The 14,184-nt window shown below is 43.6% G+C and overlaps 1 protein-coding gene across 1 annotated transcript in view; it reads left to right on the forward strand.

The window, feature by feature from the left end:
- The window catches only part of LOC149451141 (beta-2-glycoprotein 1-like), a 77,347-nt gene extending 68,353 nt beyond the window's left edge, over positions 1-8,994 (forward strand). Inside the window, exon 8 of the mRNA XM_089690978.1 lies at positions 5,536-8,994. Within this exon, the coding sequence (XP_089547104.1) occupies positions 5,536-5,609 (74 nt within the window). The 3' untranslated portion in view covers positions 5,610-8,994. The remainder of the gene's footprint in view (positions 1-5,535) is intronic.
- Positions 8,995-14,184: the final 5,190 nt, after the last annotated feature.

The raw sequence follows: 14,184 nt of genomic DNA on the forward strand, positions 1-14,184 counted from the left end.
AAAGTAGCTAGCAGTATGTACTGTACATACAGGAACAGTTAGAGTGTAAGTCAAACACAATTCTAGACAAAGGAATTACTATACTGTAGCAATTTAGAATAAGATTATATATATATATATAAATGGTAATCTGAAAACCAGCATTAAGCAATAAAACAGGTAACAGTAATGGCAATACAGATCTGTACTGTTATAACTTCCATGCATCCAGTGTACTGCACTGCTAGAGTGCACTCTTTGTAGATAACTATGCTAAAACCCAGACCTTACTGTGGAGGTACCCCTATCTATCAGCAAAACGTGAAGTCCTTGTAGAGCAACTATGCAAAGAGACAATCATTTGCTCTAGTTCTTCAGCCGGCTAGTGTTGGGGCCCGGTCTTTATGGTAGTACACTTAAGTAAAGCCTGCATGCAGTGGTAAGAGCTACTTGTCAAATTTTTAGTCTCTATTTCCTCACTCTTTACTAGCAACAGCAGGCCAATGGCAGCAATGCCTTCTCACTAGTCCCATCAATACAGCCGTAACAGTTCAGATGTCCTCTGGATCTTCATGGAGTGGCCCTGGTCATCAGCCCACAGACCAACAGTGCTCCTGTCTCCCTGCAGCAAGACACTGTGTCCTGATAGTACCTTAAAACCCAGAATGTTCGCACACAGGTCCGCTCCCTCTCTCCACAGCCCACAGGACCCCAATCTCTGGTTCACGCCCCTGGCTAATAGCTAAATGGCATGCACACTCCAGTCCCATCAATGCAGGAGGAAGTTGTAGTATATAGGTCTGCAGCTCCTTTCTCCTCCTTATCACTGTTCCTCTCTGGGAACTGTAGCCCAATGGACAATAGGATGAAACAGCATGACTCCCCTTCTGAAATTGAACTCCTAAAGTCCAAGGCCAGCATACATGCCTCTTGAGCTCTTTTGACTTGTCAGCTCTCCCTGGTGGGTGGAGGTGAGGTGGTGCCAACTTGTTCAGCATGAAAGTCTGAGCAGAGTACACAGAAAGCAACTGCAGCACAGTGTCCTAATTTTGCACTCTCTCTATCATTGTAGCTAAGCACATGGCTACACAGAGAAGGATGCCATTTATGAGGAGAAGCACAGACAGATGTTTGGGTTCTGATCTGTTTCATAGATTTGCTGTGTTCGGTGTGCGGTGTCCCATCCTTTACTATTGTATGCTCCACAGCAAGCCAGGATGAGCTTCTTGGATACCAGAACTTGTTAGCAGTAAGAGTAACTGGATGGGTCTAGACTGGTGCTTTAGCGGCGCTCCATGTGTTTTGGTTATAGATGCTCTGTTGTTATAGTGTGAGGGAGACCATGCTTTGCATGATACACGTTACCCTGATTGTGCCACAAAGACATTGCGGTGAATAGCCCATTTCTATGTAGCTTTCAGAATTTATTTTGCATTATCCTGCAGTTTATGCATGTTTTTGGCATCCTGAACCTGTTTTGCATTATGGAATTCTAAGCTTGCACCTGTTCAGTATACTGCAAGTTACAGTTAGTCCGTGTCTAATTATTCTGATTACCCATCCTGTTAGACTTTCCTCTCAAAGCATCTATCCAACATTCACGTACAGCTATTTACATACAAAGTTATTGCTGATGAAATCTTGATTGCCATGTAACTAAAATCTCCTGTGGAGTTCAGCCCTAATACACTTAAGCATTAATTTTAATGTTCAAATATCAAAAGTTGGAAGGAAAACATTCCAGGTTAGAAAGAGGTTCTCTTTGCTGGAGTTTCCATGGCAACCTGTCTTTTTTGCAGTTCTTTGCTGCTCATTGCAGATCACTGCTGGAATTGTACGGATTCTTCCTTTCTGCCAGTTGACACAGGTTGCATTATACCTGTTTAATAAACTGGTCTCAGAATGAGCAATGAGGACCAGGGGTCAGTCCAGGGTGCAGTAGCAGGTCACATCCACAAGTTTCACTCAGAGGCTAAATCACATAGCCTGAAGGGATGTTCTGTACTTGTCAATAAAAAAGATTCTTATAGCTAAAGTGTTTTGAGGTTTTTTTTGTATTTGTTATCAACTTTTTACAAATGTATAAACTGATCTACTCTGTCACATTTTAATGAGACTACATTTGTATGAGTGACAGAAGCAGATGTTCAGCAGGCAGTTTAACACTTTGTCAAGTGCCTCTTAAATGTTGGGGCCATAGAGGTGAACCGAGTCATAATGGAGGTTGGGGAAGGGAGTTGTGCCTGCCTATGTGTATCATTGTTCCATCCATTGGGCCTCCTCCTCAGCCAGTAGAGAGTCAGACCCAGAATGCTGGCCTGGCAATAGGACCATCAGCATCATCTAGCGCTTTCCTCCCCAGTCTGACTGTCCCTGGTCCACCCCTTTCACTCACTGGATTTCAGTTCTTTAAATTGTGGAGGCTCAGCCTCACATGTGGGTATTGCAAACAAATGCACTCTGCTTAGGACTGTCCATTCCTCCAGACTGACACCCACTCATTAAATCATTTTAATATATGGATAACTCCTCCCAGGAGCTGGCGCATTGTTTTCATCAGGGCTGATGACTCTTGAGATGAGTACTGAAGCAAGCTGCTGTGATGTGTGGCTTTTACCCCCAGAGGAGTAGCTGATGTATGGGCCCCCTGAATCTGGATGACATTGGCCCTTCTCTCTTAAAGTGTCTTTGTACCTGAACCCTGATTCTAAGGAGGTCCTAACTAAAGGGGCGGAACTGGCAGCTAAAAGGTCCTTAAGACTCTCAAAACCCTCCCACTGGTCAGTATACTTTAACCATTAGGCCCAATGTTTCTGTGTTGGAGAGCTCAGATTTAAATGGATCCCACAGTGCAGGGCATAAATACCCAGACTGTATCTCAAACCAAAGTGACACTCTCCCTTTAAGAAGTGGGTAAGGAGGTTATGGCCAGCAACTTCTCACCCCTATGCAGTCTGGGAAATGTGAAGCGAAGCTGTGGCCTGCAACCTCTCACCACATTGCAGTCTGTAATTAAGCCTTCTCCTTCTCTCTGGTGTCAGGAACTGATAATGTTGGCGCCATCTCACTACCCTTCTAGTGACAATCTCTCATGGAACCAGTGACACCCGTCTACCGGACCTTTTTCCAACAGCTGTGCCCTCCATACAGGCAGCCCAGTCGCTCTGTATGACACAATGGCGAACACTCCTGACAACCATCTGTCCAACTCAGCCCTCCCCACTGCTCAGTTCACACATCAGACTGCACCAAGCCTCCAACTTCTTCATTTTCCTTCTTCCTCTAGCACTAGGTTTCTGGGTGTAGTTCTTGTAGTCCCACACAGATCTACAACACTGAGTCCAGTCTCTCTGGGGACTACCTCCCCCATAAGTCTTTGGTCCTCCCAGAAGTCCTCAGGCAAGAAGGGGGTGTAGCCATTCCTCCTCAGGCTGCACTACAGCCAATCACAATGTCCTCTGCATCCTGAACGTTGGGTGGGTGCTCCTCCAGCAGTTATGACTGCAAATGCAGCTTGGTCAAAGCATCCTTTATCCTCTCTTCTCCTCCAGCTCACTGTGACTGTTTTTTTTCCACCCCTCAGTGAGTGATGGCTGCATTATTAGAATGACAGCCTGGTATGTGTGGCAGTGAGGGCCGTGGACTCAGGGCTACAGATGTTTTCAGGAAGCTGCAAACAGCACCCCGCTAGCTCCTCCACCAGTCTTGATCTATCTTCATTGGATAGAAAAGCACAGAGACCCAGTTACAAGATCACTAGGTCCAAAATAGGGCATATAATGAAAGCACACAACAAGAAGTGGGTGGAAATCTGTCCAAAATTTGTAGAAATCATCTCTTGTTACTAAAAAATGTGTCCCGATTGGAAGGTTCCCATCACCTCTTGTTTCTGTAAAAACAGTTTACCTATGGATTTCCCATCACTTTCTGTCCTGCTGCCAAAAGACACTATTGAATCTCTTTAGGGACACTGATATAAACAAAAACTTGTCAGGGGTTCTAATCCTTTTCCATTTGGGTACATGTACACAGCCATAATGAATTACTGATGAGCTACATGAAATCTTGCTGGCAGAAAGATACTGCATAAAAAATGCAAGTAATGGCCCATAAGATGCTTGTGTTCACAAGAGTGTAGACATGTGAATGTCCATACAGCATGTAGATACATACATATCTACTTCCATTATATTACATTTTCAGGTTTACGCATGTAAATGCGTTTACATACGTTTATTAGCATACATGTGTAAATTGCAGACCTTGTATGCAGATGTTTCTATTTTGATATTATAGATCTGAACAAAACACAAGGTTATTAATCTTTACACATCGCGTGCATGGGCCCATAGAAAACAACAGACCTGCATATAGATCTTTAAAAAAAACTGTAATAATAAATATGCTGTGGTTTGTTTTGTTTTTTTAGTCCATGTGCATGAGCCCTTATCCAAAACCTTACAAGAAAAAGGTTGGGTTCACATATACTTTATGGTTGTAGGGAAGAATAGTGAGAGTGTTAGGCTCCTTTCACACGGTCCATGTCCAGTCCAGTCTAATCAATAGGGGTCCATGAAGAGATCCCAAGCTGAATTGAAGCAAAACATCAGGAATGCCATTCTTGTGACATCCATGTCTGTTACGTTTTCGCTGCAAGAGCTTTCCAGACCCACTTTAGATGTCAATAGATGCATATCTATGTACATATGCTTGCCCATAGACTGTCATGGTATCTCTAATGAGGTCTGCCTGAAAAACTGACAGATGGATCTGATCAGACCATCCATGTAAAAGCGGCCTTACAGTTAAGTAGTCTATAGACAGTTCAAAACTTTCGAACCATGTATGGACAGGCTGAATTTACCCAAGTGATGATCAATCAGGTTGCCGGTTGTTATAGTCACTAACAATGATCACTGTGATAGCCCAACGGTGACGGCTTCTCCTGCCCCCTCCGCACGTAGAACACAATAGCTCCACAGGAGGGATTCCCCCATCAACACTGACCATGGTTGCAGGAAAGAAATTTTCTCCTTCTATGGCCTGCCTTACCACAAGGGTTGGTGTAAGGGGACTTTAGGGTGGGGCATTGTTCTCTGTACTGAATGCTCTCCAAACACAATTTCCCAGTGCTGAGAACTAGTTAATTACAGTTGATACTATTTGATATTGTCCTTATTATTCTTATTATACTCTTAACCACAGGGAGCTTAGTTTAACAGGTTTAGTAAAAAAATTAGAACAATATCAGAAAAGGGTTAAAATTATGCTGCATACTGTGAAAAACAAAAACTATGTTTAGTAACAACGCATACATTTTACCTCATTCATTCCCCTTAACTTGAAAGACAAGTGTTCTTTTAATTATGAAACTCCTGAGCTACGAGGCACCCCTAAGCCATAGGAGGCTAATTTAGACCTGTAGGTGTCTATGTACTTGACAGAGCCACAAGGAGCCTTGTAACTACGGAATGATTATTAGCTTTAGGTCAGCTGAGAGATGCACATCCTAATGGTGACTTGATTTTTTCAGATATATTTTTCACTTTTTTTCAGAGCCAGCCTGGATACAGTACAATTTTTTCCCTTGGAATCTCGTATCAGAAATTGCCGCATGCCAAGCCCCATAACTTCTCTAAGGATTGAAGAAGAGATTTCTGGAAGTGCCTCAGCTTTTTTCATCAGATGAGGAAGACAGCATCCTGACACTCTGTACACAGAATTATAAGGATCACTTCTGGCTACTGAACTGTAAGCGGTGCTATTAACAGGAGAGGCATTAATTGTATGATCTTTAAAGAATAATTCAAGGCATGGCTATATCATACATGGTTATATTGGTCCAGCTTTGACCAATGCAACTATGCATACAGTATATTATATCTGGCCGATTCCTCTGGAAGCTGGAAATCACTGAGTAGAGGAGAGGAGATGAGCATTACATCACCACCCTGCCTCTCTGCCTCCTCCAATCAAGGAATGCTTTGAATTCATTCAGAAAATGCAACACATTATCTCAGTGGAGCAGTACCGAGTGGATGACTTTCTGTGTTCACAATGCAGAACAGCCACTCAGCACCAGTGCCATCTTATTAGCATCCTGGGTCCCTGTTCAAAGTAATGCAGTGGTGACCCTACCAGTCTGCATCAGGTTCTCCTATCACAGTGCCCATATACATTAGCTTCCCCCATCACACTGCACATACACTGTACATCAGATGTCCCCCATCACAGTGTACCCATACATCAGGTGTCCCCATATATCAGATGTCACCCATAACAGTGTCCCCATACATCAGGTGTTCCCATACATCAGATGCCCATAACACAGTGTCCCCCACCACAGTGTCCCCATATATCAGGTGTCCCTCATCACAGTGTCCCTATACATCATGTGTCCCCCATCACAGTGTCCCCATACATCAGATGCCCTCATCACATTGCTCCCATACATCAGGTGTCCCTATACATCAGATGTCACTATACATCAGATGTCTTCCATCACATTGTCCCCTTATATCACATGCCCCATCACATTGTCCCCATACATCAAGTGTCCCACATCACAGTGTCCCCATACATTAGGTGTCCCCATACATCAGATGTCTTCCATCACATTGTCCCCATACATCAGTGTCCGCATATATCAGATGTCCCCATGCATCAGATGTTCCATCACATTGTCCCCATACATCAGGTGTCCCCATACATCATTTGTCTTCCATCACACTGTCCACATGTATCAGGTGTCCCCATCACAATTCATCAGGTGTCCCCATCACAGTGTCCCCATACATCAGGTGTTCCCATACTACAGGGGTCTTCATCACAGTGACCCCATACATCAGGTGTCCCCCATCACAATGTCCTCATACATCAGGTGTACCCATGCATCAGATGTCCCCATCACCGTGTTCCCATACATCAGTTGTCCTCATATAAAAGGTGTCCTCATCACAGTGTCCCCAAACATCAGATGTTCCCCATCACAGTGTCCCCATACATCAGATTTCCCCAAAATTACAGTGTTCCCATACATCAGTATCCCCAAACATCAGATGTCCCCATACATCAGACCTGTGCCTCCACCCCTTCCCTTTTGTGCTCACAGCCACCTGTAATGAAGCCACCTCCTTCCTCTCCAGTGCTGAATCTGAGTGTAGCTCTCTTCTGCCACCTGCAGGAGGGAGGAGAAAGATGGATCCTCTCTCCTACAGAAGCTAGCCGTAGCTACTTCCTTGATCACTCCTGTCAAAGGAGTGTCACCAGCAGCCAAATTGCCAGTGAACCCTCAACACCATGGCCACCCCCCTTGTGTCCTGACCCTGATCCCTTCCCCCATGTAATGGAGATGAAAAGATAAGGACATGTTAGTAGTCCATATCAGGAGATCAGCCTAGGGTGACAGCTATGGTTCTGTCCAAAGATACAGTGGAGGAGTGATGTAGCCCCTCAGGGACAGAAATATGTTCTTTGCAGGACCACCAGGTAGAAATAATGAAAATGAAGCTTTAAAAAAGAAAACAAATGCAGCCACACCAGTGATGGAGTTGAGAGCTGATTAATCACTCTTCTGCTTGCCCTTTGACTCTCTTTTTACAGAGTGGGGATGGGAAAAAGTAAGTAAGCAAAAGTGAAACTAGCAAAGAAAATCCAGAAAACTGTACAAAACCAAAACTCAGAGGGTAGCTTGGCATCCCTAACATTTCCTACTTGTATAAACCTGCTCAGATTGCCCCCCTAGTTCACCTGCATTCGGGGACAAGCCACACCTTCTTAGACATTGATAGATGTGCTCCTCGATGTAAACTCTACCCCCTCCCTACCTACCCCTCTTCTTGATCCCCTTTCTGCTTCTATATGCCCCATGTCTCCCTCTCTCCCCTCTTCCTAAATTTTGTTCTACACCTTACCATTCTTCCTCCCACTCTCTCCTCCTTTATGGTCTTATCTGCGAACCCTTTTTTCTTTCCTTTTCCTTTCCTTTTGCTTGCTCTGTAAACTTCTTAGCTAATTCACTATGCCAAATGGAATGGAATTCTGACCTCCCTACATCCATTCTGCTCCTAAAATTATTGAACCGTCGGCTTTCTCTTACGTTTGAGAAGGTACTGCCAGTTTAGACCATTAAACACTATTTGCCTTGGCACTACAAGGCCTCCTGTGACATTGCCCATGATTCTGACCATAAGCTCTGTAAGCGGCAAGGCCTGCAACTGTAACACAAATGTCTCACAAGCCATCTGTTAAGATCTGATTCATATAATGTGTCTCTTTCCACATGAATCTCTCTGTTGTTATGTGCTATTATGTCTAAGTGACCGTGAGTTCTAATCTGTCAACATGTTATGTTTTTATTTTTTTCAATAAAATTTAAGTGAAAGAAAATTCAGGCCTCCTTTGTCAGACAAGGTTTTACTGTGGCACAGAGCTGTATAATTATTAGGACTGGATCAACACAAATATAAATCTTTTGGCTGTAGATTTGCCACCTTTTCTGGGAAAACACATGGGGGTTGATTTACTAAAACTGGAGAGCGCAAAATGTGGTGCAGCTCTACATAGAAACCAGTCAGCTTCCACATTTTATTGCCAAATCTTAACTGAACAAGCTGAAGTTAGAAACCAATTGGCTACCATGTACCAGATTCTGAGTGCTCCTACTCTTTCCTACTAATAACATTAGCCACAAGTCTCATTTTTACCAACCAGACTTATAAACATAGTGGCCAGGTGGCAGCCATATTTGTAAAGGTAAAACAGTTTCTTTTTGTATATTTCATTTGTTTATTTTGCTGTTTGCCAGGAGTTCATCTACAAATATTTTCTAGCTAATGAATCTTCCATATTTACACCGTACGTTACCACTGTGCACATGGAGGTTGTCTTTTTACAGACTGTAGGACTGCTCTATGGTATTGTTTTTCTCTGTTTGGATATGACCAGTATTTGTATAATGTTATATTTATTTGTAATGAATACAATTTTTACAAATTAAACTATGTTTAAATATGAGTTGTCATGATTTTGTAATTGTATTGGCATAATTGTGACACAGAGGGTTTTTTAATGGTTGCACATTATGTATTTAATATAATATTTAAAGTGTATCTATCCCCCAATATTTTTTTTTCATAAGTTTGGATAGAATGGGTGCAGATTAGAACCCCTGTCAAATTTTACTGCTATCCACTAGAGAGATTTCCTTTCACTTCTTGTTCAGGGGACAACCTTTTTACCAGTCAAAAAGTGTAGGAATCTCTCAAACTAAGCCTCTGATATCACTAACCAATCAGGGGTTTTAATCCTTCCCACCCAATCCAAAACTAAAAAAAATTTAGCTATAGATATAATTTAATGTACACTGCTCAAAAAATTAAAGGAACACTTTTTAATCAGAGTATAGCATCAAGTCAATTAAACTCCTAAGATATTGATCTGGTCAGTTAAGTAGCAGAGGGGGTTGTTAATCAGTTTCAGCTGCTTTGGTGTTAAAGAAATTAACAACAGGTGCACTAGATGGGCAACAATGAGATGAACCCCAAAACAGGAATGGTTTTACAGGTGTAGGCCACTGACATTTTTTCCCTACTCATCTTTTCTGACTGTTTTTCACTAGTTTTGTATTTGGCTAGGGTCAGTGTCACTACTGGTAGCATGAGGTGATGCCTGGACCCTACAGAGGTTGCACAGGCAGTCCAACTCCTCCAGGATGGCACATCAATATGTGCCATTGCCAGAAGGTTTGCTGTGTCTCAAGAGCATGGAGGAGATTCCAGGAGATAGGCAGTTACTCTAGGAGAGCTGGACAGGGCTGTAGAAGGTTCTTAACCCATCAGCAGGCCCGGTATCTGCTCCTTTGTACAAGGAGAAACAGGATAAGCACTGCCAGAACCCTACAAAATGACCTCCAGCAGGCCACTGGTGTGAATGTCTCTGACCAAACAATCAGAAACAGACTTCATAAGGGAGGCCTGTGAGCCCGATGTCCTCTAGTGGACCCTGTAATCACTGCCCGGCACCATAAAGCTCGATTGGCATTTGCCATTGAACACCAGAATTGGCAGGTCCGCCACTGGCGCCCTCTGCTTTTCATAGATGAGAGCAGGTTCACCCTGAGCACATGTGACAGACGTGAAAGGGTTTGGAGAAGCTGTGGAGAACGTTATGCTGCCTGTAACATCGTTCAGTTTGACTGTTTTGGTGGTGGGTCAGTGATAGTCTGGGGAGGCATATCCATGGAGGGACACACAGATCTCTACAGGCTAGACAATCACACCCTGACTGCCATTAGGTATCGGGATGAAATCCTTGGACCCATTGTCAGACCCTACACTGGAGTGGGTCCTGAGTTCCTCCTGGTGCACGACAATGCCCAGCCTCATCTGGCGAGAGTATGCAGGCAGTTCCTGGAGGATGAAGGAATTGATACCACTGAATGGCCCCCACGCTCGCTTGACCTAAATCCAATAGAACACCTCTGGGATATCATGTTTTGGTCCATCCAAAGCCACCAGGTTGCACCTTAGACTGTCCAGGAGCTCAGTGATGCCCTGGTCCAGATCTTGGATTAAATACCCCAGGACACCGTGGGGTTTATTTACTAAAGCTGGAGAGTCCAAAATCAGACTCCCTTCTGCATAGAAACCAATCAGCTTCTAACCTCAGCTTGTTCAATGAAGCTTTGGCAATGAAACCTGGAAGCTGATTGATTTCTATGCAGAAGGGAGTCTGATTTTGGACTCTCCAGCTTTAGTAAATAAACCCCCATGTGTCATCTCATTAGGAGCATGCCCCTATGTTGTTAGGCATGCATACAAGCACGTGGGGGCCATACAAACTAATGAGTACCATTTTGAGCTGCTGCAATGAAATTTCAGCGAAATGGACTAGCCTGCTGCATAATTTTTTCACTTTGATTGTCAGGGTGTCTTTGAATTCAGTCCTCTGTAGGTTGATAATTTTCATTGCCATCAAACGACAGGGTATCCTTGCGTTCCTAACACATTACTCAGTCCATATCAGTATAGATATCCAGCATGATATTTTTCCCCACTGAGATCTGATGTGTTTTCAAAGTGTTCCTCTAATTTGTTTGAGCAGTGTATATTAATTATATTATATCTAATGTATCTCAACCTAAAAGCAAAAATGTATTATATTGCAGCTTTTTAATTCTTGGATGTTGTGGTTGCATTAGGTTCCATTTTTATACTTTTTTTATTTTCACCTGGTGATTCAACTAGTAAGCCAGTTATTTTTCAACTTCCTTTAACAGACCAAGCTGTCCAGCAAAAGTGGCAGTTAGAAGGTTGAGACAAACCGTTTAACACTGAAAGGGGTGCTTACAATGGTCAGCTTTTATTCATTTATGTAAAACCTTTATTCCAAAAAGAAAAAGTGTTATCTGGAGTTCAGCTTTAATTTGTTAGTGAAGCCTACAGTATTTAAATCTTGTTAGTGCATCTAACACTATCCTCTTCCCAGACTGACAATGCTGCTGTCCAAAGGAGTCTTCATTCCACCTCCATCCAGAGTGGAGACACCCTAAGACAGCAAGTGTATTACTGCCTGGATCACCAGGTGAAAAAAGGAGTAAAAGCTTAAGAAAGAAAACAGATGCAGCCAGCATATTTAAAGTGTTACCACAACAGTAAAATCAGTCTGTATATGCAGTAAAGCATGCTTGCTATACTCACTGTTGAACCTAAGGGGTTAATCCTCCGCAGTATGTAAAAAAGGATGTTTGATCCTGTCTTCTCTGATCCTCACCTTCTTCTGTCCCCAATCCATCTACTGATAGAACAGAGCCTTGGGTGCAAGCTGCACATGCTCGGTTTAGTGTGTATTGCTAAAGAGCTTTCTTGTTTTTCTTGGGAGGGTACATGTGATCAGCATTCTTCCAGAAGCACATTTGTGAGGTCAGGCATGGACGAGAAGGCCTGGCTTGTAGTCTCCGCTCTAATTAATCCTTAAGAGTTCCCTTCAATGGAACTAAGGGGCCAAGCCCAATTCCTGTGGATTAACCCCACACCATAATACCCCTTCCACCAAACTTTACACTTGGCACAATGCAGTCAGGCAAGTACCGTTCTTCTGGCAACCTCCAAGCCCAGACATGTCCATCAGATTGCCAGACAGAAAAGTGTGATTCGTTACTCCAGAGAACACGTCTCCACTGCTCTAGAGTCTAGTGGCAGCGTGCTTTACACCACTGCATCCAACGCTTTGCATTGCACTTGGTGATGAAAGGCTTGAATGCAGCTGCTCAGCCATGGAAACCCATTCCATGAAGCTCTCTACACACTGTTGAGCTAATCTAAAGGCCACATGAAGTTTGGAGGTCTTTAGCTATTGACTCTGCAGACAGTTGGCGACTTCTGTGCACTGTGCACTTCAGCATGCGCTGTCATTTTACGTGGCCTACCACTGTTGTACCCAGTTCCTTCCACTTTGTTATAATACCACTAACAGTTGATCGTGGAATATTTAGTAGCAAGGAATTTTCATGGATGGACAACCAGGTGGCAACCTATCACAGTACCACATTTGAATTCACTGAGCACCTGAGGCCGACGCATTCTTTCACAAATGTTTGTAGAAGCAGTCTGCATGCCTAGGTGCTTGATTTTAGACACCTGTGGCCATGAAGGTGATTGGAACACCTGAATCCAATGATTTGGAGGGGTGTCCCAATACTTTTGGCAATATAGTGTATGTACATAAGCCTGCACTAGTTTCCTTATAATGGCGTGAATCTGCCCTTCCTTACAGGTATATGCAGCAGCCAATTACATGTTCTACAGCAGTAGCACAGGAACAGCAATACGTGGCCTTAGGTTACTTTAGCACATTCACTCCCAGATGTAGCACAAGAGCCATATGGCTCTCAGCAGCAGAATCCTCAGTAGTATTTTATAGGCAGCTTTACTATACATATTAGCTTCCCCTGTCAATGGTTGCTAAGGAATCAGTGGGTGCTGGCACCTGCTGCAACCTTAAGAACCAGTTTATGACATCTGGCCCCATTAATGCTGACCATCTAAACAAAGAAGCAGCAATAGAGCTGACCTCACTGACCAAATATGGCCACATCTGGGCAATGACAATGACCAAATATGGCCATGGTCATTTTTGATTAATGATATCACTGGGTATACCCGCCCCTCCTTCACATTTAGTGATGGGGACCAAAGCTGTAATTCATAGTGAGTGTAGCAAACGGATTGGACATGTCCATCAGTCTGCTTTCAGTAAGTCAGCAGGCATTGTTCATAAAGATTGATGTGGATTTGCATTGCTTGAAGATGTGACTGAAGAAGGATTTACACTGAGGGAGTCTTTGGGCAGGGTTTATTAGCTAATAATAATAAAAGGTGTGTCTTTATTTACACTTGTATTACCCTCTGGTGTGCAGTTAGAGTTAGGAAAATGTAATGGCTCAGATAGTGTGGTGAGTCTGGGGAATTATTTTGTGTTTACTTCAGGTCAGGCTGGAGGGCTCTATAGGTCAGGCCTCTGGTACCTCCCACTGTTTCTAGAAGCTACCAGAAGATTCTAGAAGCTAGTGGGTGGAGACAAGGAGGTGGTGATCTGCATATTTTTGGGAGTTTGACCAATCTGAGGCAGGAGGTGAGATGAGCCTTTAACTATAAAAGAGCCTAGCCAACAGGAGAGTCTGGTGATCGAGTGGAAGATGGAGTGCTGAGGTTCATGAGGCCTAGAAGGGGACCCCGTGGAAGGGGGGCTCTGCCTCTAGGCTTGAGCTGAGGGAGGAAGAAAAAGAAGTTCTAAAGAGAGATCTCCACTCCCATGCAGTCTACACAAAGGGACAGCCTGCCTAGCCTGGGAAGACTAATGCAGGAAAAGGTCTGGAAGCAGTGACATCCATTGCAGCAGGATACAAGGGACAGTGTGAGTTCCTCTACATCCCCAGGGCCTACAAGAGAGAGGGCTGCCAGATGCAATATCCAGCAAGCTCTCATTAGGACAGTGTCGCAAGTTACCTAAATCCCTTGCTCTGGGACACTCTTCAAGGCAACCAGGTGGACTGGTGGTTGCTTACTTGGGGTTTGAGATTTCATCCAAGGGGACTTCGTGCTCCTTAAAGTAACATTGCTACTGATCCTCAAAGGCATGGATTCCACTCCAGCTGGAGTGATGTTCAGGAACTATTTTCTTTTTGTCCTCAAGTTGTTTTACTAA

Source organism: Staurois parvus, unplaced genomic scaffold (assembly GCF_062004578.1).
Source record: "Staurois parvus isolate SC_StPar_1 unplaced genomic scaffold, SC_StPar_1.0 ptg000548l, whole genome shotgun sequence".
Classification (NCBI taxonomy): Eukaryota; Metazoa; Chordata; class Amphibia; order Anura; family Ranidae; genus Staurois; species Staurois parvus.